At 57.0% G+C, this 24,816-nt stretch overlaps 1 protein-coding gene across 5 annotated transcripts; it reads right to left on the reverse strand.

The window, feature by feature from the left end:
* Positions 1-732: 732 nt before the first annotated feature.
* RTKN (rhotekin) lies at positions 733-21,861 on the reverse strand. Of its 5 annotated transcripts, XM_063309689.1 has the most exons (13): positions 21,670-21,861; positions 11,413-11,612; positions 8,435-8,496; positions 6,215-6,268; positions 4,848-4,965; positions 4,201-4,422; positions 4,022-4,116; positions 3,728-3,834; positions 3,361-3,483; positions 2,576-2,741; positions 2,240-2,344; positions 1,876-1,984; positions 1,448-1,572 (listed from the first exon to the last, which is right to left on the reverse strand). In XM_063309689.1, exons 1-13 carry the CDS (start codon positions 21,778-21,780, stop codon positions 1,566-1,568), a joined length of 1,479 nt encoding a protein of 492 aa, XP_063165759.1. In that variant the 5' UTR covers positions 21,781-21,861; the 3' UTR covers positions 1,448-1,565. The 5 variants fall into 5 exon arrangements, with proteins under 5 accessions (XP_063165756.1, XP_063165757.1, XP_063165758.1 ...); XM_063309686.1 differs by lacking the exon at positions 1,876-1,984 and having other exon boundaries at positions 733-1,572; XM_063309687.1 differs by lacking the exons at positions 1,876-1,984; positions 21,670-21,861 and adding an exon at positions 14,585-14,785 and having other exon boundaries at positions 733-1,572.
* Between the last annotated feature and the right edge of the window lie 2,955 nt (positions 21,862-24,816).

Here is a 24,816-nt window from a genome sequence, read left to right on the forward strand (position 1 = left end):
AGAGTGGGGCAGGTCCAGAATCACCCAGGGTGCTGTGGCTGAGGCAGCCTCAGGCTCTAGCATGTGGTGGTGTGTGTGTCTTTCGCCATGAAAGCGTGGTACGATCTCACCAGCTCCCTCCCTTTCCCCCGGTCAGCTCACAATCGCTGGCACCCACTTCTGATTCTCCTGCCTTCCGTCCGACACCCCTTCCTGCCAATCAGCTAACAGCCACTTTATTTCCGCAGGGGGCCCAGCCCCACCCAACAGCCAGGCTCCCTGACGGAAGGCTGGCCTGACTGCCCGGCTGCTGCCCACTCAGCGAAGCCAGCGATTCTGCTTGGAGAAGGCGCTCCCCCCTGCGCCTGGCCGCCTGCAGCTAGCCTTTGCCCAGTCAAGCCATAGGAGGTGCTCGTTGCACATCTGCACAAGCTAAACCCGGGTCAGCCTGCTAGCCATGCTGTGGTCACATAAACACGCAATGTCCAAGCAAATAAACCACCTTTTGGCTTAACGGAAGACCCTGGTTTACGGAAGGTCTTGTCACGCCACAGACAACCTGCAAGCGCAGAATGGACACAGCTGGGCCTCTCCCTGAGATGGTGCTTGTCCTTCAAAGTGTGGCTGTAACCTCACCCACCTCCCCAGTGCTGGAGCAAGCCCTGCAGAGCTTTAGGGGAGATGCCAAAGCCTTCCCCCATGCCAGGGGTCTTCTACCAGCCTCCTCCCACAGACCCAGCTTGCATCACAGAGGGCATTGCAACACATTTTAATGCATATTCACAGGAAGGGGGGCTGTTGCCCTCCACACAAACCAGGATGGAAGGGCTCCATGGCGGCCCAGGGCCACCCCCACCCCCATTTCCCCCTCAGTGCAAATCCTTGCAGCTCAAGGGGGTCGGGAAGAGGCCTGGCTGAAGTCAGATGGGGACACTCTGACCCTGGCAGGGAAAGGTCAGGCACCTCTTCCATTCCAACAGCAAAGATTCCAGTTTCTTGCAAGGGGGGGACGGGAAGGTGCTTTTCTCCTGAAAACAGGTCTGGCTGGGGGCCCTTGCCCCAACTTGCTGCTTGTCTAGCCAGGGCCACCTCCCCATTGTGGGGGGAACGCTGGGGGTGTGGCCCAGGCCAGTCTGGGCCCGGCTGTCTCTGCAGCGGGAAAGCTGCTGTCCGGTGCCAAAAGGCACCTCACTCTGGGTCAGACCTGGGACTGCGGCCACAAGCGGGGGTCAAACCAGGGCCGGGCGGGGGTCTGCAGGCTCCGCTCTGAGTCCGGAGTTGAGCTGCGGCTGCCAGAGGACCCCGAGCTGGAGCAGGAGGGGCCGCAGGCCTTGGGAGAAGGGGAGGGCGGCAGGCACCCTGTGCGCCCCTTCAGCCTGCTGAGCTTGGCATCCAGCGAGAAAGTGCGAGGCCGGCCCCAGGGGGGCTGCCGGGGGCACGGGCTGGTGCTAGAACCACCACTGTTGTTGCAGCTGGAAGCGATGCCAGGGGAGGAGCCCTCGAAGAGAGAGAGCCACATGGGGTCACCCAGGTCAGAGACCCTCCGGGCCAGGATCTCAGTCACGGCCTCGATGTCATCCGCAGGTTCAATAGCTGCAGGGAAGCAGGGATCCGTTAGATGCAACCCGGTCAGATTTCTCTTCCTGTTCCTCCACGACCCTGCAGGGATACCCCCCACACTGTGCCCCCCAGGGAGGGCTGCCCTTCAGCATGAAAGCCCTTGGGGAAGTGGCCGGTAGGTTGGATGGGCCCGGAGGGCATTCAGCCACACAGCCGCTTCTCCCAGACACCCCCGCCCTCCTGCAGGATTCCCCACCACCACAGCCCTCTTCCCTGCGGCAGGGGGCTGCTTAGCCCAGCCCTGCCAGTCCCCCGCCCTGGGTGCAGTTACTTCACCTGTCACTGTAATAGGTGGACAGAAGTGCCCGAATCTCTGCAGAGACAGCGTTGTCCTGCAACAGAAGCCCCTCGCAGTCGGAGGGTGGCCCCCCAGCGCCAGGGAGAGCTGGGGGAAGGACGGGACAGACAGGAGGAGGCCAAAGAGGGACATGCAGAGAGGAGAGCAGGAGGAGAGCCGAGAGTTACAGACACACAGTGGACTGGGGGCAAGGGAGACCCCGAGAGACACATAGCCGGAAAGGGGGGCAGAAAAGACAGAGACCCTCCCCTTCCAGACACGGGGGGCACAAGTGCCTTGGAGACCTGACAGACTCGGAGCCCGTTGCCTCTGCCACAGCACTGCCCGGCTCCCCAGTCTTACCCATCTCGTGGTACAGAGACCCCTGCTTGGGCAGCAGCGCGGGAGGGCGACGTGGTGAGGGCACCTCCACTTTCATGACCTCGTCGCAGCAGTGCTTCCACTGGCCTGGGGAGGAGCGCATAGAGTTGCTGGAGATCGGGGCAGGCGGGTGCCACCTCTCCCCAGGTCACCCTTGCTGGGGCAGGTCTGGCAGCATCAGAAAAGCAAAGGAAGGTCCTGAAAGCGCCCTAGCCAGGGGGAGCTGCCCTGGATCCAGCCGGAGGCCGAATGTGGGTGCACGAAGGGGGCCTGCCCTTCCAGATGGCCCCGAGGACCCCGCCCCCCTTGCCCACTCACTCATGTTGTAGAAGTGCTGCCAGAAGGCCTCCATCCAGCGCTGGGCCTCTGCGTGAGACTCGGCCTGCAGTGTGTGCGTCACTTCCTCGCCTCCGTAGCAGTTGGTGACTGACATGCAACGAACAGGGCCCTGGGGGCTCTTCTCGGTGGCCCGGATGCGCGTCTCCTGTGTGGGGAAAGAGGCCTAGAGGTCACAGGGACTGCAGGGCCCACTCCTGCCACTGCCCGCTCCAAGCCTTGCGCGGAAGGCTGGGAAATGGGCCTTGGGGTGGCCCAAACAGGCTGCCCACCTCCCTGAGCAATGGAAGATGGTGCCCCCCCCTCCGGTTCCACACAGGAAATTAGTAATGAAGTGAAGCTCCGAAACGGGAAAGACTCTGACAACCGATTTCTGAAAGGAGGCATTGAAAGGCGCACGGAAAATTGGATATAAAAGAAAACCGGAGCTTAAGAATGAGAATGCGTTTAATTGTCTGAAGCAGGACAAAGGAGGCATCAGCCTGGCAGCAAAGAGGCTCCATGGGAGCGGGCAAGGGTGGTCGGCCTCCACCCCTCCCGCCTTCTCTGGGAAGGGCGAGCCTTGGCCAACGCTGGAGTTGCCTTGCTTTTCCCGTGGCACCCAGCTGTGCCCCATTGCCCTTTACGTGCTTGTCTGCCTATGGGTGGGCGGGCAGGCAGGCATGTGTGAGAGAAGGACAGGCAAGGTGGAGGAGCAGCAGCTCAGTGGACAAGGACGCCAGTGCTGGGCCTCCCCGCGAGCTGTGCAGTTCCCAACCCCTGCGTACCTTGTTGATAGCAATCGTGAAGGCTGCTTCCTCCTGGGCCTCAGCATCCCGGGGGTGCCTGTAGCAGAGGAGGTTGGTGCCCCGCAGGAGGCAGAAGAGCCTTGGCCAGTCCAGCTGCTCCCCCTGCAGCACAGATGGTGGGATTCGGCCAGGCTGGCAAGTCCCCTGGCCCCTTTCTCCTTCCCTGGGGTCGACTGCCTCTGACCTGGCTACAGTAGGTGCCCCATGTCAGCCCCTCCTGATCAGCTCAGGTGTGGGGTAGGGGCACTGCATGTCCCTGGCCACAAGGGAGACCTGGGGGAGGTGTGCTGAGAGACCACGGTCCCAAACAACCAGGCCTGCTTCCCTCCGCAGCTCAAGCCCTTACCTGCACCTTGAGGAAGCCGGCCATCACCTGGTCCACCATGCAGCTGGGCTGGGCCGCCAGGCGGCAGCAGAGGCTGCCATACAGGGGCAGCCAGAAGGAGCTTTCCTCTGGGGGAGAAGGGGGCATCAGGCGGGGCCATCACTGGGGGCTCAGCAAGATGTCTCCGGCCACTGGCTCCAGCACGCCAGGAGCTCATGAGACTCCCCAAGAGCTCAAGCTGCTCCGAGGGAGGGCCCTGGCCCTGGGTGGTGGTGGTGCCCACAGCCCCCTCCCCGCGTCTCCTGCTGTGCCTACCGTTGCCAGTGACAAGGAGGTCATGGGTGCGAAAAGCATCCTGGATGTGTGCCAGGCCAAGGTGGGCACAGGCCAGCATCTGATACTTGGGCCCTCTGGAAGAGAAGGGACGCCCTACTGGTGAGGCGGCTGGGGGAGACCTGCAGGCACCCCCAAGCAGGCAGAGGGATGGTACTCACGCCGCAGCAGGGGCTGGGGGCAGCAGCAGCGGGCTGCACCCCCCGTTGTCCCCTGAGCTGCTCCCATCCATGGCAGCCCGCATCTGCTTCCCGGAGGAGCGCCCCAGGGAGCTGCTTAGGCGGCTGGCCAGCTTCTTGGGGGTGCCGCCCAGGGCTGAGTCCTCCTCCAGGGCTGCGCTGTAGAGCTCAATTTTCAGCTCAAAGTCTGGGCCAGCCTCGGTGCTGGGGGAGAATGAGAAGCCAGAGACAGCCCCATGCCGGGTCTGAGCACCCACAAACAGGGATCTGGCTGGCCTCCCAGGAGTGCCACCTGGAAGCCAGTCAGAACAAGGTGCCAGGCAGGGTTTCAGGGCCAACCTGCCTGTAGCATTGCCTTTGGGCTCAGACACCTGCCTGCAGGCACCCACCCACCCCGTTCCCTTTGGTAAGCCTTGGGGGTTTCTTCTGGCCTCTCCCTCCCTGGCACACCAACTTTACCATTCCCACCAAGCCCCAAAAAGGCCCAATTCCACCCAAAATGTGAAATGCCAGGGACGTGATCAGGTCTTGAGGAGGTGGGGCACATATCTGCCCTTCTCCCATTCCCTGCCTGTGGCTGATACGGGATTCCCAAATCGTCAGAAAGCGGAATAGAGGCAGAGACTCACAAGAGCACGGTGTTCTCAAAGCAGATGTCGGCCAGTGTCCTGTCCACCAGCACCATCTCTGTGTCATAGATTTCCGTGCCAATCTGCAGCAGGCAGAACACCGCACAGCGATGCAAGTCTAGTCAGGAAAAAGGCAGCATTTAGTGCCCAAGCTACAAGTCCCACAGCTCCAAGGCCACTGCGCACCCCCCACCCCACTTGGTCAGCTTCCTTCACGCTGGATCCACGGGGGCTGGAAGACGCAGAGAGGCCTCTCCAAAGTGTGAGGGGCCTTGCCAGGACTGCAGATTCCCCGGAAGGGAAGGCAGGCTCATCTGGCTGCAACGCTGCAGAAGGGCAGGGGCTTTTTTAACCCTGAGGACGAAGCCCTGAGCAGGACCAGAACAATCTGGCCAGGGCCTGGAATTGCTCTTTGCTTCAGGCTGGCCTGTCTTACTTGGTATGTTTCATTTCTTTCTATTGTACTCCATTCCATTCCATTCTTACTCAATTTTTTACACTGCTCCATTTCAAACTGAGTGGCATAGAAGAAAAAAATAACAGTGCATGAAAAGCAAAAGCAACAAAAAAAACCCCACTAATAGTGCCAGCCATCAGGGGGCCAAAGTGACACACAAATGCATGTGCACATGCATGCACGCATGCACACACACAGAGGGACCATCAAATAGTCATGCTTTTTTTGCCCAGTAAAAATCTAGCCGGGAGGACACTGTCTGGACACGGGAGGGCGAGGTCTCCCACAAAAGGGGTCCATCAGTGAAAAGCCCAATTCCTGGATCCCTGCAGATGAAAATCCCTCAGCAATGGGACCCACAATGTACTGAGCTCTTCAGGAGGAGGAGAACCACACAAAAGGTGCCTCCCCCACCCCTTCAGTGGTCCAGAATGATTGAGATCAGCCTTCCCAGCCTGAAGTCCTCCAGATGTCTGCAGCAAGAGTTCAATCATCCTGTCATCATGGAATAATGGGAGCTGAGGTCCACAGTATCTGAAGGACCCTGATTGGGAAGGGCCAGGAGTATTTATTTATTTATTTCTCAAATTTCTAATACTGCCCATCTCCCCCCAAAAAGGGGGACTCTAATTTCTATGCACCATCTTTTAAAAATACAATACAAAGAAAGCTAAATGCAGTGGACAGAGCAGGGCAATTGTGTGTTTGCAGCATTACAGGTATTGGCCAAACGCCACTATCCTTTCTTTTGCAAAAGGAGGTTTCAGTTAAACTCAGCCTTGGAAGTAGCTTGCGTATGTTCCAAGTGCAAACCCATCATGCACAGGTGTTAAGTCCGTACGCAGCTGTTGGGGTCATGCAGGAAACAAATGGAAGGGATAATGTAGGGACCACCAGCAAGGGAACCTACCCCCCTTGTTCTTGAAATATTCTGTGTCCTTCCACATCAAGGGAATCCGGAGATCTGGAAAATGGGAAGAGAGTTACAGACCTCCATCCCCTTATTAATACCACACGCACTATTAATAGCATCCATGCATGACTTGTTTACTATCACAAACCTCAGTCCATGTACTTAAACAAATAAGAACTGGAATGAAATCATAGCTGATCACGATCGCCCGTTTGCTCTGCTTCTGCCACGTGTGTCCTTCTGGTCCATCTCAACCTCTGGCAAATGCTTCTGAACCGGAGGTACTCTCTCAACTCCAGCTGCTGCCGCTCAGAAGCCCTCACTTCCAGCCGGACAGTGGAGAATGTGCTGAAACCTCCCACTTGATCTCAGCAGCATCAACGTTACGGCAACGGCCATCTTATCTAGGTACTTCCCTAGGAGCAAGTCTTGGTGGATCCTTTTTGAGCAGTATCCTGCACTGGGAGGACTGGACTCTGTGGCTCCCAGCTGCAGAGGTCTGCAACTTCGCCCACAGGGGAGGAAGGACCGCTGCATCGTGCCAGGCCTGCTGTACACAGGCTGTGCTCTGGGTCTGGGGAAACCTGATCTCCCCCCGACCTCTAGTCCAAAGGGTCTAAGGGAGCTGTGCTTCTACAATACTGTCAAAGCTGGGTGAGATGGGAGCATCTGGAAAAAGTTCCAGGACTAATTCCTTCACTCTGAAGACATTTAGTTACATATCCATGGAGCCCGTGTCAGTTTTATACAATGTTTTAATGGTATCACCCATCTCTAATTTGTACCCGTAGAAAAAGATTACACAGCATAGCTAGAAACCGTCTTCTGTGGCGGCAAGACATCTTTTCCCAGCTTCCCTTCCTTTGAAGCTCTATTTCTCTCTCCAGCCCAGATCAGGTGAAATATCATTGGGATAGCAGACTTTGTATGCAAAGGTACTCGATGTCTCAAAAACTATCTTCCTTCAGTGTGATTCTTCTATTATTTCTATCAAAACTTTCCTGATTAGCAAATACTGACAAAAAAAAGAAAACAACCATTCGACTCTGAGGTTCCCCTTCTTTGAGATGGTAAAATGTGAATTAAAAATGGATTTCCTTTACTCTTGATTCAGACGATGGCTCCGGGGTAGATCTCTTGGAATGGACACTGCTCCCTCTTGGTGAATGGTTAGCACTCTCTCCAGGGAGAGCGAAGCATTCTGCAATACTGCTTCCATGGAAGTCACCCGGGCTTCTAGCCCTTCCAGTCTTTCAGGTGTACTCCCTCTCTCCTCCTCCGTCCCTTGGGAACTGGTTCTCCTACTCTCCGGGCGTACATCCGTCAACTGGCAGGGCCCCGTTCTGGATTCTCCCTCTCCTCCAACAGGCCATCCAGGTGCTCTTTCTTCCTGATCTCTGCGTGGCATCCACTCCACCTCTCGGGGATCAGGATGACTCTGTTGCTGTATCCACAATGCTGTCGCTCTGGACCCCTGGGTCACACCCCAGGTAATTAGCTCAGTATCTATCTCTGTAGCACCTTCCGGCAGAGCCATGGAGATTCCACCTGCTCCTTCACATTCCTAATCTCCTCCCAACTCAGCTAACACATCGGCCACCACCTCTGTCATTTTGGGGAACATCGAAGACTCCTCAGCTTCCCCCGACTGCGATGATTCACCCAATGCCACTTTGACATTTTGTGGAAATTTTCTTGGACTCTCAGCTGGGTACAAACGTCTCCAGGTAGAGTCAAATTTTGAGATTCGAAACTTTACGTGATGACTGGAATACTCAGCTTTCCATCACATCTGACTCATAAGTAATTACTTAGAATTCTCTTCAATGGTGGTAGCATTCAGTACAGAAGAAAAAGTTGCAATGGAAAAGCCTGCGCTTTTCCCCATAAAACATCTTCAGTGACTTCAATTTCCATCCCCCCACTCCCGTCTCAGGTACACCCCCTCCCTCTTGTGCCAGTTAGTGAAAGCACGTGCAGCTGCCTCCAGCATTCTTTGCAGGTGACCTTGGCATTTCACAACAGTCCAAACAAAATGGTCCACATTCCAAGATGTTCCCCCCTCCCTTCCTTTCAACTCGCAAGAAGAAGACACGTGTTGCCTGCAACATGCATGCGAGTCCAATCAAGTGTTCTGCAAACATTTGATGTGAGAGCATGACATTAACTAATATTAAACGATTGGAGGCTTGACCCAGAGGCTCAGCGGTTCCTTACCTGAGACACAGATGCGGCCCCGACATGGTGAGCGGCCATCTGTTGGTCCAGCCTCAGAAGGGCTGAGTTGTGGGACAGGATGTAGATGAGAAAGATGGTGAAACAAAGCGTTATTAAAACCACAACTACAGTTATCAAAACACCCCCAATACAAGCACATGTATGGCTCTGGCTGTTACAAGAAAGACAGTATTTCTTACTAGCAACTGAGAAAAATTAAGCAACTGAGTGAACAGAGAAACAAGTTTGCTGGGGCAGGTGGGGGACTAACTTTAGTGGGGACTAACATGAACAGTGAGTCCCTAACACGTTTTCCCTCTAAGTAAGGAGCTTGTCCTTGGCTAACCTGAGAGGGAAGCAAGAAATAAAATTATTTTCTGTTGGTAATGCCTGGATCAGAAGGCGAATAGACAGGAGTCTGTACTTGGGACCTGCAGTGCTTGCAGCAAGTTTGTGTGCCTGTCCGAAAATAGCCCGGCGTGTCTCTGCAGGAGATGTGAGCTTGTAGCAGTCCTTGAAGAAGCATCCAAAGGATTGGGGCAGGGAGTGGCCCTTCCTCAGCTGATGAGAAGGGATAAATATGCATCAGGTGCAAAAAGAGGACCTTCACACAGACACTGGCAAAGGAAGCAACGCTCCATATGAAAGGGAGTCACACACACAAATGCAGGCCAAGCAGATCAGAGCGACCCGCAGAAGAAAATGTTTTAGAAGTCACCAGGCGTCATTGGAATGTGGAAGTGTTTTCAGCTCCCCCCCCCGCCCCAGAAGACACAGGCGCTGTGTCTTCAGGGAAAGCAAAAGAGTCAAAGTGAGACCAGAGCAGGGGGGCAACCCCTGAAGGGCAGAGGAGGTGCAACTGTGCCTGTGAGGAGACAAGCAGAGGTGGGAGTTGGGGGCTCACTAAGCCACTGAGCCAAATAGGTGCTAACCAGACCCACGAAGCATGCAAGATTTGGCAGATCCACTGACAACAATCCCTTTCTGCTAATTCACATGAGGACAAATTATTCTGCAAAAGACAGAGACACCCCATCAACCGAGGTATCTGAAGGTCAGGGAAGGAAGCTCAAGACAGAGGCTGGGCCGTGTTCCCCTCCATCCTTCCGGTCCAGGGGAAATGACTGGGAAGACGAAGAGGGATGCTGCATGTGGCACGACCCTTTCCCTGGGTTCTTCAAAATGAAGAGCCACCCGTCCAACATGCTTTAGCAGATCCTGTGCCAAGCAGGAGGTTGGACTAGACAACCTCCTATAACCCTGGCTCCGTAAGCACTGGCACAGGCTCTATGGTTCTATACTTGCAAATGGTGTTGGCAGGAGAGAGATGGTTTCTGGGGCTGTGGCCTGATTTATTTATTTATTTATTCGATTTCTATAGCCACCCATCTCAGCAAGTGACTCTGAGCGTCTGGACGATTGGCTGCTGGCGGGAGATGGGCTGTGCCTCACAAGGATAAGTAAAAAAACTCTTTGAAGAAATGTGGCAAGCTTGATCAGGCAGCTTTAAACTGACCCTTGGGGGGGCGGGGGATGCCAAAGCCTTGTCTAGGCCCAGGGCAGTGGGAGCGGAACATCTGAGAGGACCCTGACTCACAAGGCTTGTGCTCCAGAATGGCCAATAAGCAGAAGGAGCCTGAACGTTCTAGCAGAGAAGGGCAAATGGGACTTAACAAACGTAACAGAGACTCGGGCGATTCCTGTGCTTTGCAGACAGCAACTGTAGGGCAGAATTTGCTCAGAAGGGGCAGCAGCAACAGAAGAGGGGAGGAGTGGCACCGGGAGGGCCCATGTCTCTCAGAAACATGAAGGGCATCTGGCACACCTGGATGAAAATGAACGAGGGGTGGCTCAAAGTGGGGCTGGTCTCCTCCACCGTCTGCCCAGCTATGGGGAAAGCAAGGGGGAGGCCACTAAAAGCAGACTGCAGACCTTTCAAGGAAGCCCAAAGCTGTCCCCATGAGAGGCTTTAATTACGCCCTGCCCACATTCCCATCTTCTGCTACTCGTTCGTGTGGCGGAGGGAGAACCAAAGACCCTTGACCTGCTACCAATCCCTATGGAAGGAAGGAAAGGGAACAGCGGTGAGGGGACGGGAAACGCGGCCTTCTTCGCTTGGAGGGAGGCAACTGCACGCCCCGAGGTTAGGAAAGCGGGTGACGAACAGGTTTCCATGGCAAGAGGAACGCACCGGCCTGGCTGGAGAGGGGGTGCTCCTGAAAGGAGATGGACACACACATTTGCACACTGGCTTAACAATAAGCATGCATGGAGAGCCTCGCCAGGAGCTCCTCCCGAAAGTGGAGCACTGGGGGGACAGCACAAGGTTGGGGTTAACCCTGGAAAAGCTGCCCCAACTTACTTTCTGTGGGCATCAGCCAGAAGCTGAGCTCATGCCCTGTCTGACCCCTTCCAACCTTGGATTGGGTGTGAGAGTGCAAATTATTTAAAAGGTTTACATCCACATTAGAATAGCACTGCTTCAAACATAAAAACAGGGACACCAACTTAGTAGCAGAGGAGCAGCAGCAGCATCCTGCTGTGGAAAGGAGGGGGGAACCCTCAGCCGCCCCACCGGAGCACAGGCCCTCTGGCCAAAGAGGAGCTGAACTGCCACTGCGGCTCCTGGAGGGCTGTGGAAAGAGACCCCACCCCAGCCCAGAGGCTGTCTCAGGAAAGGGCCAACCTCTGCATCTGCCCCCAGAATGCCTCCCAAGATGATGCAGCAGGCAACAGAAGGCTGCCGGGTGGAACAGGGAGGTTTGGGGCTGCCACGCCTGGCCAAGAAGCCCCCTCTCTCCCTCCAGATGAGCTGCAGGGGACGGGGGGTGGGGGAGGCAGGTGAGAAACAGGAGGCCCCCTTTCTCTCCCTCCTTGACCGGAGGGCCCTCTGCACACGCCTCCAAGCACACGTGCACCCTGACCTGGCATGGACTTCCAGCTAGCCCCTCCCCTCCCCCCCACAGAGGCCAACTCACCGTCGAGCCATGCGCTGCATCACTTGCGCCTCCTTCATGCGCTGCAGCTCAGCCATGTAGGCCAGGATGCGGCTGTTGCAGACAAGGAGGCTTTTGGTGACCTCCAGTGCCTGCTGCCGCTGAGTGCAGGCCACCAGCAGCTTGCAGGCCCCCTCCCGCATGCGGATCTCATGGTCAATTTTCTTCTGGAGGTCCGTGCCCTGGGGGGGAAGGGGACAGGCTTGAAGGAGCGTGGGGGGGTGGGGGGGTGGGGCAGGGCCTGCAGAGAAAGCTCTGGGAGGGCAGGCGGGGGGACTGGTGAGCTGGAATGGCTTTAGGGGTCAGTGGGGAGAGAAGGACCCCCCCAAGTCCTCCCCCAACTACTTACAGAGATTTCAAGAAAAGGAGACCCAGAGAACAGAAGCACCTTGCGAGACGGGTGTGCCGGCCAAGAACTGTAACAGTTGCAATCCAATGCATGGTGGGGCACCAGGGTCCCCACTGTTCCCCCTCCTCCCCTTTTCCTCCCATTTATGAAAATCTTTTAGTACCTTCGAACTAGGAAGCTCAAAGAGAGCTTGCTCTGAAAGGAGGCATTTCACTGCAGGGGGAACAGGGAGACGACCCCCTCCTTAAATGTTGGGAAGGGCCAGTGCCGGAAGACATGGAGAGGGATCAAGCTGCCGACCCTCCCAGGTGGAAATCCTTTAGCCCTCCCTAGCCCCGGGGAACAGGCCCTTCTCCATCCCAGCTTAGACACACACACCCCCAGCTGCCGCCTCAGTCCCACTCCCAGCCTCCTTCAGACTGCGGAAGGCCACCAGGCTGGCAATGGGAGGGCAGCTTGGGGAGAGGCCCACCACCCTCTGGCCCCTGGGAATGCTGCAGGGTGGGGGAAGGAGGTCAGCTCTTCTCGGGGTGCTCCGGAGGCTCTGCAGCCCCCTGGCCCGGAGGCCAACTCAGGCGGGCTCTGCTGCAGGCCTTTGGGCTGGGGGGCAGGCTGCTTGTGGCCCCCTGTGCAGAGGAGAGCCCCAGGCATCCACCCATCAGGGCCGTCATCGGGACGGGGGGGCGCTCACCCGGAAGGCCCTCCACCGCCCCCTCCACCCAGCGCCGGCTGTTCCGGCCGCCCCCCCCCCGACCCCTCCCCGTGCTCACCCTGGCTGGCTTCCCATTCTCCATGCTGCGGGCTCAGAGCCCGGGGCACGCTCCGCCTGGCTCGCTCCTCTGCAGCGAGGTTGTCTTGCGGGCAGCAGCTGAGCGGGAGGGGAGGGGGCGCCTGGGCAGGGTCTGCGGGGGGGGGGCTGTGACATCACCACTGCCTAAAAATAGCCTGGCTGAGGATCTGCTGAGCTGGAATGGCCTCGCTCGTGGGGAGGGGACAGCTGTGGAGGGGAGGGGACAGCTGCGGAGGGGACCCCCGCCCAAAGCCGGTGCTCCGTTACCGCGGGGGGGGCGGGTGAAGGGAGCAAGGGAAGGGGATGCGTTCCCTTCAGAGCGGAGAAGAGGGCACCCATGGTGGGGGGAGCTGGCCTGGCGGTCCACCTTGGCTCCTGAGCCTGTCTGGGGGAGGGGCCGATCCTGCTGAGTGGGTCTCTGGGCCAGCACTTCCTGAAGGCTGAGGAGGCAGATGGGGAGGGGTCACCGCAGGCCATTCTGGGTCTTCCTCTCTGCCAATGTGCAAGAGTTAGCAAGAGTTTCTCCAACACAGAGCAAAGAGCTCCAAAGGAAAGGCGCCCTTCCTGCCCAAAGGGGCCACTTCTTTTCTCCCCTTTCATCATTTGCCCCCATTCACCGCCTGACCAGCTCTCCCCCCTCCCCTGCCAGGGTCCCGGCCTTCTGGACAAAGGGAAAGCCAATGGGGAGTGGGACCCTCCTCCCCTCCAGCAGGAAGCGCCACCTTCTCCCCCAGCTCCCCCCCCCCGTGTCACAGGGGGGGTCTCCTTGCTGCCTCCTTGTTGCTCCAATGGCACGTAGGACGGCCCCTTGGAGCAGGGGGAAGTCTTAGAAAAGCAGCGGGGAGACAGAGGCCCAGGCCAGGGCAGAGGAGCCGCCCCCGGCGGCAGACCATGGACTACCTGGCTGGCTTGAGGGGTGGCAGTTACCCCGGGCTCCTGGGCCCTTCTCTGGCTCGTCTGTCCAACAGAGAGGGACTTGCCACAACAGGGGCAATTCCGCCCCAAGTCTGCCGGGGTGACCTGCCACCCTTTCAGGGGTCCCAGGCAAGGAGTTTCCTGACAACCGTTTCCCCCGCCCCCCCAGGATCAGGAGGGCAAGCCACCCCTCCTGGACAGTGAAGCAGAGACAGCGCCAAGTCCGTGTTCCAGCCATTCCAGGGCCCCAGGCCCCTGAAGGACAAACACGCCGAGGAGTCAGGGCAGCACCCCCAGGCCCGGAGCAGTGGTCACCTGGGAAGCGGAGGGGCAAAACGCCCCCTCCCAGCCCAACTGCCCAAGCCTGCTTGCTCCATGGGGTTTCAGGAGCAGCAGGAGATCCAACAGGTGGAGCTCACAAGATGCAGCCATGTCACCAAGGGAGCCACAGGAGAAGCGCACGGCAGCCATGGCCAAGGGACTTCAGCACAGGGAGCCCTTCTGTGGCACGCTGCCCGCCTTTCAAGCACCTGGGCCGAGGCAAAAGGTCAAGCGACGAGGTGACACGGCCGCCCTCTCAGAACCAGCCGAGCAGACGAAGCAAAAGCACCCATTTGAGGTCGCCGGATCCTGCAGGCTGAAAGCAGGGCTAGATGTTCCTCGGGGGGTGGGGGAGGTGGGCCGGGAGGACCCTAGCCCAAATGGGGAAATCAAAAGCGTTTCCTAGGAGAAGGACATACGGTGGCCACGCACACTGCAGGGAGGCCTCCGTGAAGTCCCCGCAGTTGCGTTCAACTCAGGGAGGCCGCCCAGAGTCCACCACCCCCTTGACCAAGTTCTGCGCAACGGGAAAACAAGCATCACCCCATCTACAGTAAGATTCCTCTCCGGCCCTCCTGGGCCACAGCGTAGCACAGACGCCCAGGGCGTTGGTGAAATGGGCAATCACGTTAATCAAGATAAGTAAATGCATACATGCCTGCATGCGGGACCCACACACACAAACGTTCTCCACCCCCACCCCTTGAGAGGAGCCACTTCCAGCTCCTGCTGGCCGCCCCGCACAAGCACAGGCCACCGGGCTGCCCCCAGTGCAGTACCTCCAGGCTGAGGGCGATCTGCCGGATGTAGAGCATGTTCAGATCCTCCAGGATGTGCAGCTTGTCCTGCATCGCCCCTGAGGCACCCCCCAGAGGCTTCCCAGGGCCCCCTAGAGGTGCAGGTCCAGAGCAGGGACCACCGAGCCAGGCTTCCCACAGAGCACGACCCAGTAGACTCTCGGGCTGCTTCCGAGGCAAGGCGGCAGGGGAGGCTGGGCACGGGGGAGGGGGAGGGGGCAGCGGGCTCACAGCCTCTGCCCCGGTGCTCCGGCCCTCTGCCAGTAGATGCCGCACCCCTGACCCAGCTGTGGAGAGAATAGGCCCTTTCTTTGCACCAGCCCCGCCACTCTGACGCCCACCCCGAGAACAAGGAGCCACTATGCCTGAAAGGGCAGGGCTGGGGGCCCCAGAGGCTGCCCCCAGCTGCCAGGCAGGGCACGCCCCTCCCCATCTGACTCCAGGCTCTGCAGTGCCCACAGCTCTCCACCAGCCAGCGGCCTCCCGGGGGGGGGGGGGCTCCCTGTGCCCAGGGACCAGCTTCCCAAAAGGGCCTATTCAGACAGCGACGGGTAGGAGCGTCAGGGCGCCCTGTGCAGGGGGATGTTGCTGCCCCCTGCCGACAAGCCAGGGAACTCTCCTTGGCCTCTCCCAGCTGAGAGCAGAGCAGAGGCCGGCCCGCCCCACTGGCCCTCACCGGCCCTCACTTCCTGCACCTCCTGCGCCGATGGATGGCCGGTTTGTGGCTTGCCCGAGTCGCCCTGCCCTTCCCTCCCAGGTCTCAGGCTCCCTCCTGTACAGGAAATCTGCCTGGCTTCCACCCCCTACCAGCCTTCCTGTTCCAGCTCATCTTACAAGGGCCGCCCCTTGGAGCTGACCGGCTCCAGCGAGCCTCCCCTTCAGGCGTGCTTGTCCCTCCCACCCGTGAGATGGAAGGAAGGAAGGAAGTGGCCAGCCCTTTGCCCCAGGCCCCCAGCGCTCTCAGCAGGGAGAGGGCAGCAGTTTTGCTCACCAAGCCCAGTCCTAAGCCGTTTTGCTCACCAAGCCCAGCCCTAAGCCCAGGAGGCAGCCAGAGACAGACAGGAGCACATGGCGAGAGGGGGCCAAGGGCCCAGATGGGCACAATCTCGGCTCCTGCCCAGAAACTCCTCTGCCCCCGAGGTCCAACCCTCCAACCCAAGAGGCCCTTGCGGTTGGGCCAGCCCTCAGCCACCTGGGGCAGCCAACAGCCACCAACGGGCCAAGAGACGTGGGGCTCCTGCACCACCACCTTTGGCACCAACCAATTCCCTTTGGGTCACCGGTACAGGCCCAAGTCGAAGGCTGCCAGGGATGGGCCCAGGCCTGGCTTGGCTCAGGCGAGTCAGCCACTCTTCTGTCGGGAACAAGGCCGAAGGTCCCCTTTTCTGGACCCTCCTGGTGCACAGTGAGAGGTCCCAGCAACCACCCAGTCTCGTGCGGGGGGCAAGTGCCAGACTGCTCTGACTGAGGATAGGCTTCTGGGGGGAGGGGGTGCCTCTTCCCCCCAGGGATCTTGGGCTGAGGAGGGGCACCCTCTCCTGTAACACGTGCTCCACTTCTCTGCTTCAGTTGTGAAGGGCTCCTCCAGGACCCCGCAGATGATAAGCTCTCGGGGAGAAATGCCACCGGTGCTCCTGTTCCTGAGCTGCCTCTGCGGTATTTCTTTCTTAGAAAGGGTTAAAGGACCTTTTTTCAACAAGCGCCACATCTGGTGGCACCAGCAGCTGATCAAAACAAGTCAGAGAGCTACAACACATGGCCACGCTCCCACCAAATGGCCCACAGGTGGAGCAGGTCCATGCCAGGAACTGCTGCTGAAAGGGAGCCAGCCAAGTCATGAGAAATGACAGGAGCCCTGAGCCGAGCACCAGGAGCAGCGCCCGGCAGGGCCCACTTTGCTAGAGCTGCCCTGGCCGGTCCACAGCAGGCCATGGAATCACATGGCAGCCCAGAAGGACACCGCCCCCCCCCCCCTAAAGCCACTTCAGATGCCTCTCCCTGGAATGCCATCCTCTGCGAGGCGCTGTGGAAAAAATATGCTGCAGCCAGGTAAGTAGGACAGTGGAGGGCTCCCGCGAACAACGACTGCCCTGATGGCCTGGCTGAGGCCCTCAGGGCAGGCCTTTCCCTTTTCCCTGGGGCCGAGCAGATGCCACCGTCTGGGAGATGCCTGGCCAGAGGGAACATGGAGTCTCCCCAAGCCGGTCCTTGGAGAACCGTCTTCGTGTAATTTAACCCCTTTTAAAGCTATCCAAATTTATGGCCACCCATACTATCTCGAGGCAGTGAATTCCCCAGGCTAGCGATACGCTGCGTGAGGCTTTCCTTTGTCTGTTCCAATTGCCTTCAGTCAGCTTAAAGGTTGGCTCCAGTCCTAGAATTTGAAGAAAGGGGAGATAAAGGTGGCCTCCTTGCCTACCTTCTCCAGGCCACCCTATTTACCTTGATCAACCCCCCACCATTAAAGAGTCCTTTCTCACAGTGGTCAGAAGGTTTCCCCCCACCTCCACAATTTCCTCTTGATTGCCCCACTCTGCATTTTCCCAGCTCTATTACTATAGCGGTAATTAAATTTGAATAATAAATAAAATAAATATATACCCTGCTTCAAAGGGCATGCGCTACCCCAGATACAGACTGCAGCGTCTGGTAGTTTTATCTTCGATTGCTTTCCTAAAGCTCCATCGCATAGAATTTGCTTTCTTCACAGCTTCTGGTCCCTGGGCTGATTCTCCGCTGACCCTGCCATCCCTTCCCTGGTTAGTGGGAGACGGCTCAGATCCCGACAGTTTGCCTCCACTTGGCTTTTTCTGAGTTTGGATTGCGTATGCCATGTGGCTGACCACATGGAGCATTTCACAGCCATTCTTGGCTTTGGCCACCCCAAGTGATTTGGTATCAAAGGCCAACCTGGCCAACTCACTGCCTGCCTCTCAGCAACATAATCAGTTAACCGTGGTCCCCTGAGATCTTGTGGGGGGGCGGTCCTTACTTTCCTCCCCTGAGAAAACTGCCCTTGTCCCCCTCCTCCCTGCCTTCTGGCTCCAACCGGCTGGCAGTCCATAAAGGAAGGGGCCCGTTACTTCGCAGCCTGTCTCGAGGGACTTTTGTTTGAGAGCAGCACCAGCCACGCCACTTCCACTGGGGCCTGCTGGGATCCTCCGGACGGTTGGCAAGGCAGCATTTCCCTTTCTGGGATCCAGATGGACTTCCCTTCGGCAGGGCTTGCTCACTGTCCTTTCAGCCGGGCCCTCTATGCGCATTGCTATAAGAAGAGGCATTGGGCTGGATGATCTCTCAGGACCCTTCTGCCTCAAGCACTTCTTGAGTCCAATATTATTATCGTACACCTGCACATCTCTTGCTAACTTCCCCTTTGGGTAGGGGAATAATCACATCATTCTTCCAGTCATCAAGATGCCATCTTTACACACACCTTAAACAAGTTACACAACCGCTCCCTAAGGAAACCCTACCCATATCTTAACATTTTTCCAGTTACCTGCAGCCTTACTATTTTTCACAGCATTTATGACTTCATTATTTTTTCTAACATATAAGCATTTGCGAGTTCCACTCTTTGACATACCATTACCCTTCCCATATGAAACTCAAATACACTTCTTTCAGAATTCCCTCACTTAAGTTTCATCTCAAATCATTTATTTTTAATTCCGTTTCCTCTGCCGGAAGCTTCTTGTTCAGCCTTTTTGCCCACTTCCAAAACCATCCCTTATGTCCATCAAAACTGCTCTGCATTTTCTCTACTTCTTTTAACTGCCCCTTGCTCACCTGACCTCATTTTTTGCAATTATCCTTTTCATTCTGTACACATTGTGAAAGGTGAAAGGTCCTCTGTGCAAGCACCAAGTCCTGTCTGACCCTTTGGAGGGACGTTGCTTTTGTGACATTTTTCTTGGCAGACTATAGAGTGGGGTGCTTTGCCATTGCCTTCCCCAGTTGTCACTTTCCCCAGCAAGCAAGCTGGATCCTCATTTTACCGACCTCGGAAGGACGGAAGGCCGAGTCGACCTGAGCCGGCTGCCCGAGAGAGAATCCGGCTTCCGCTGGGATCGAACTCGGGTCGCGGGGAGTATTTCGGTCGCAATACTGCCGCCTGCCACTCTGCACCACACGAGGCTCTCCTGTACACATTATTCAGTATCTTTCTCTGATCCTCATTTTTTGACTCTCATCTCCCTTCCATCCGTCCCCTTAGCTCGCCTTGCACAATTTTTTTTTTTTTTAAATGCAGTTTTCCCCCCAATTCATCCCTGGTTATTTCCTTATAACCATTTACTGGGGTAAATGCAAGTATCACCACCATATAGATTCCTAGGTTTATACATACCCATAACAATCTAGGTTATACTTTTTTAGCCCTTCCCTGCATGGGCTCATCAACTCTACTCACCAATATCAGACAGCCCACTTCAGATCTATTGCACTGATCCTCTTCCTCCTAGTTCTGCAGACAGACAACAGAGCTATGCTTCTTTCTTTCGTTTCCTTAGCTAATGCATGCTTTAGTGTTTACTCCAAGTCCCAGCATTCCATGTGCCACAGCGACGACTGGACCAACCATAGTGGCACTGGGTAATTGAGGCTTTCACATCAACTTTGTAGGAAATGGGAAAAGATGCAGAGCAGGTTACTGGTCTTAGTTGCAGCTGTGGCGCATCATGCATGGCTTCCTACTAACAGAAAGGATAATATCCACCAGGTCTTGAACTATCTGACCAATAGGGCACAAGTGTGACCAAAGTCCACTTCTATCCCAAGCACACACTGATGCTGTTTGAGGCAAGCTAGATTCTCTAGTCTAGAGCAGTGTTTCTCAGCCTTGGCAACATGAAGACGTGTAGACTTCAACTCCCAGAATTCCCCAGCCAGCCAGTTGAAGTCCACACATCTTCATGTTGCCAAGGCTGAGAAACACTGGTCTAGAGACTACCTTGCAAACCAAGTCACGATTGCCTGCATTGTACCAACTGGCACCAACTGGGCCTGCTTGCTTCCTCAGCTGTTAATCTACAAAAAAATCTGCCTGACCAACCCTGGACCTCAAGGAGTGGGAATAGTTGCTGCCAACCTTAAGGAAAACATGGCTGGCTCCTACAAAATCCAGACACTGCCCAATTACCTGGGCCTTATAGAAACTGCAGGAAAATGCTAGGCCTGCCCTGGTGCCACTCTGCAGCTCTCCGGCGTGCCTCTGATCCCATGATGATTTTCTGCCCAAGGACAACAAGCCTGATGGGATCAAACAAGGAGACCAAGAGGTGCGACATGCTCCTCAGTGGTCAAGCTCCTCATGCTGGACTACAGCAGGTCCTTCTCCAACAGTGTCGCATGGAGCCATCTGTGGGTATCTCACACACTCTAAGGAAGAAAGGTGGTGGTTGAGCCGTGCCTAAACGTTTTGGGTAATCGTGCTTCTAGAAAACCCTCAATTTATCTCCCACTGCCTCCCCAGGCCACACTTTGGGGAGGGGTCTGTGCCTCTCCCTCTCTCCCCCCCCATCCCAGGTTACATTAATCCTGCAAAAAAGATGGTGCCATGCTGGACACATAAGCCCTCATCACCTGCACCCTGGTACTGGAGGAAACCATCATTTCCAGGAGAAATGTGTTTGGCCTGGGATCCAAATTTAAGAAATGTGTTAACTTTATAGAATACTGGAGCTCTAGATCAGGGAAGCTTCTGTACAAGTTGGTTTTCACACAGTCAGAAGTGAACAACCTGAGATTAGATTATATTGTTTCCAACAGATGGAAATGGTTTCCAAAAGAGAATTGCTTTAGCCTCTTACATAGAGCAGGTGAGAGAAAGAGGTGCAAGAAATTTGAACGCTGATTAAAGAGAGCTCACATTTGACACACTGTGCTCGCTAGACTTCTTTTATAACGGCTTCATGGTTTTACTACAGTAAATCTGCTTATCTGAGCCTTCAAGTTGGGGAAATATATTCTCACAGAATTTCGTCCTGCCAACCAAGTGACGAGCAGTGCAAGGAAAACCAAGAGACAGAGGGCCAAGCTGGGCCTGTGGGGCCACAAAGCAACCTCATGACTTCCCACATTGCTGTTCAATGGGCCCCAAAAGGTCTGGGAACCTCAGGGGTTGGGAACCTCAGGGGTTGGGAGCCTCCCCACCCCTGAACATGAAAGGTGGCAATTCCCTCTGAAGGCCCACGTCACAGGAGTTGTCTTCTGCTACACCAGATTCAGCCCCCTCTGGCCGCAGCTCCTCAGGCCCTTAGCTGGGAGCCCCTGCAGCCCTGCTCCCCTTGGAGCCAGAGGGATCAGGATTCTGGGGACTGCCCCAGATGTGGCAGGGAAGGTCTGGGGAGGGGGAGAGTCCGCTCAAAAGGCCTGAGTCACGTTCTGTCCTGATGCCACCCGCCCAGGTGGGAAGCTGATGGTCCATTTCATCTGCCAGCAACACACCAAGCTCCTCCCTCCCCGAAAAATCACCGGGCCCAGGACTGAGATTTCAAGCCATGGGGGCGGGGGGGGGGGGAGCTCTCGGAGGCCAGGGCTACAAGCTGCCTTGGTTTACCCCACTTACCGGCCCAGCGGCCCCACTTTGACCGGCAGGGCCTGGACGGCAGCGGCGGGCAGCCGGAGAGGCTTTTCAAAAAGGGGGTCGCGAAGGGCCGCAGCGAGCAGGATGCTCCCTCCGGGGTATTTCAAAGGTTTGGGGGATGGGGGCCTCCGAAACCGCATCTCCGTTTCTGAGTTTGCCGCGGAGTTAAGGGAAGGGCAGAGGTGGAAGGGCCGGGGCCGACCTCCCTTCCCGGCCCCGCACCGCCTCCTCCGGCCAGCCCCTTCCCTCGGGACGTCTGCCTGGCCCCTGGAGGAACGTGCGCAGGCTCAAGCAGCCCAGGCGGGGTCCCGGCCGGCCAGCCTCGCGGCTCTGCCCGTCTCCTAACCCTCCCTGGCGCAGCCGCCCCGGGCGAAGCGGCTGGGCACTCCGGCGCATCCTGCTCCCACCGCGCAGGTTCCGCGCAACGCTTGAAGGAGCGAACGCACTTCCCGGCCAGGCCGGCCGAGTTCTTCCCTACCTGCTCGGGCTCCCCCAGGAGGCTGAGGCGGAACCGGCCCCGTCGGATCTCCATCTCCAGCGCGGAGCCGCGCGCGACCGTCACCCTGCTCCGGTGGTGCCGCTGGAACATCGTCCGGCCGCGGGGCGCTCCTGGCGCTGAGCCAGGAGCAGACGGAACTGCCGGAGATCGCCGGGGCGGTGGCGCGCCGGCCTTCGCGACCGAGAAAAGAACTTTGGCTCTGGGGTGGCTCCTCGCTGCGCCGGCCGGCCCACCTGGGAGACGTCGTGGCTCCTGCCCCCGCGACCCGGGAGACGGGCGCCGCCCATGCTTGACGTCCGGGGCGCAGGAGCGGAGCGCAGACTGGTCACGCGGACCGCGCCCCCGCCCCTCCCTCCGCGCAGCGACCCGGAGCAGGCGCCTCGGGACTCCCAGCCGAGGAGCCCTGCTGCCGAGAGGAGTTGTTGGGGGCGCCTGCGGCGGCTGGACCAAGCAAGGCCGAGGGTGCCTCCGATCCGAGTCCTACCCCCGACCCCGATGGGCAAAGAGCCTTCCTCGGCTGAGTTGGTGGCTGAGTTCCCACAACCTGCTAACCTGGGCAAGCCCAGTCCTTTGGGAAATGGCTGGTTCACCATTTCGTGCAAACCCTGAAAGGGCAACCAGGTTAAGCATGTTGGGTGGGCAGCTGGCAGGTGCCCGGCAAAGCCTCCTCTCTCTGCTGGCCTGCTTTGGGCCTCTGGCTTTTTAACCCCTTTCTTGCAGCATGGCCTGGCAGCCTGGGAAAGGAGAGGCTTCCTCCTGCGCTGCCTGCCTGTGTTCGGAGGGCTGGGTTGCCCACTCACTCGTGTGCCCTTGAGGAAGAAGTTGCCTGGCTGGCTGACCCAAGCAGTTGAGGCCATGGCCCCAAGTAAAGACAAGGGCACCAGGTGGAGTGTGCGGTTCCTGCCTTATGTCTGAAGGTCTCTCCAGATTTTTTAAAAGGCTGATTTGGCTGCAGTAGTTAATATGCAAGCAAAGGATCCGGGTTCATATAAATGTCCTGGCTGCCAGCAACAGTGGCTTAAGAGTTGCAACTGTGGCTCTAAAACCTTGGGAGTGGCATTAACTTCAAAACTTAGGAGTGATTTGCTGTATGGGACCCATTCGTGGGACAAGCCGTCCTGGACCAATAGTGATGCGGAAATCTGCAGACTAAGGCAGGGTCAAGATTGCACCCAGTTCTCACCACAAACTCCTGAGCCAGCAGTTGGGGACTCCTCACCTGGCACCCATCATGTCCAAACCTAGGAGAGGGTTGTGCTGAAGTTCGCCTCTTCTGGCCTCTGGACACCAAGAGGAGAGGCTTGAGGTCCCCTGCAAAAGAGGCCGGCTTGTCTCAGTAAGGACTGAAGGGCAAGACAGGAAAAGCACAATCCAGGGAAGAAAGAAAAAGCTGGGTCAGGGAAGGCTGTGTGGAGTTCTTGATCGGCCCTCGGTTTATTTGTTCGCCTGGTGACAGATGGTCCAACTCCCTCACCTGCCTGGTGTGAATAGAGCTGCCGAGTGAACAGCCTCTCAGAGCTGCAGCGTGGCCTGTGCAGTGTAATGTACTGCACAAACCCAGCCAACAGGGCTGGTCCTGCGGTACCACCATCCTTCAGAGACAGAGCCTCCCACCCCATCCTGCCCGGCCTTCCAGGTACCAGGCAAGGGAGGAAAGTACCTGCGGGGTGCTGGGCAGGGCTGGCCTTGCCCACCCCGAGCTCCCTCCTGGCAGTGCACGGAGCGTGGCTGCCCCTTCCCCCGCAGGCCTGTGCTGCCAGCCTCGAGAGGGACAATAGCCAGGCCCAGGTCTTTGGGGGGTCCTGGTGGCAGCTTGACCATGGCTACCTCATGCCAAAGGAGAGACGGGAAAGAGCTGGAAGAAGCCGCAAGGAACAAGGCCTGGTGTTTTTCTGGGCAGGTTCCTCTCAGTTAAGAGTGGCTTAACTCCTCCACAGTGGGCAAGCCCCCACCCCCCCAGGTGGGAGGGGGCTAAGGGCTTCTTGTTCCTCTCCGGTGGGGAAATGGAGCCAGGATGGCCAGGGCTGACGTTCTCAGGGCAGCTCTGGTGGGCCTTTGGTGCCCAATCTGATTTTTAAACAAGACTCTTTCAGTTTAAAAAATGAAATGGGAAGCTGACACACTCCAGAACCAAGGGCCAACCTCCAGCAGAACCCTTGTTTCCCAGAATGCTCCCAGGACCTGTATCCAGCCCAGCAGAGGACGCTCACTTTCCCAGGCCAAGGAGAGAATGGTCAGCTGAGGGGGCAGAGGGCCTCCCAAGACCCCAGAGGGGTGAGGGAGACAACCTTGCTCCTTCACCTCTGAGAAATGAAGCTTTGTGCAGGACAGCCATTTTGGAACAGGCCTATTACAAGCTCTTCAAACTCCAGATGAGTTTTTCAGTCCCCCACGGTGGACTCTGGAGCAATTCCTGTGCTTCTCCCCTTTATCCTGATGAGAGCCCTGCTAGTCGGTTAGGCTGAGGAGCCAAGACCCCCTTGTGGCCCAGTAGGTCAGATCTGAAAGGGCAGCATGCTAACCCGTTGTCCTCCTCTCGCCCAAAGAGCTTTCTAGCGATGCCAGGCTCAGGGCCGAAACACCAGGCCTTTGTCAGAGCAGCAGAGGGAACTGCCTTCTCTTAAACCAGATTGTTGATTCATGTGACTGTCCACAAGGACAGCTGTCAGGGCTTGGAACTCTCTTGGCCAAGAATCCTCACCCAGGGCCTTTCATCCCCACTGCATCTCCTCCCTGTCACTTACGTCTTTCTGCATTACATTGACCCATTGTGTGGTTCATAATACATCTGCTTTGTGTTCTAGGATGTCAAGCTCAGATGATCTAGCTGGTCAATTACTTCACCAACTGGGGAATGGGGGTTGCTTCAGAACAGAGTGCAATCTTCAGGAATCTGGAATTCTACTTGTTTTAACATGTTTTTTCACCTGGCACTGAAATGGCTCTGGGGCTTTGTCTTTTTCATCAGGGTGTGTTGCAAATAAATATTTAAGTAAAAACGGATTGCAAAACCTCCCCCCACTTTCCCATGCTTCCCCTTCTAGCCAGACTAATTATTCTAGAACTGTACCCCACTCAGACATTTTTGTAGCCATGTAAGCAAGAGAAGCTCCCTAGTGGCCCTTT

The sequence above is a fragment of the Candoia aspera genome, chromosome 8, assembly GCF_035149785.1.
Source record: "Candoia aspera isolate rCanAsp1 chromosome 8, rCanAsp1.hap2, whole genome shotgun sequence".
NCBI lineage: Eukaryota > Metazoa > Chordata > Lepidosauria > Squamata > Boidae > Candoia > Candoia aspera.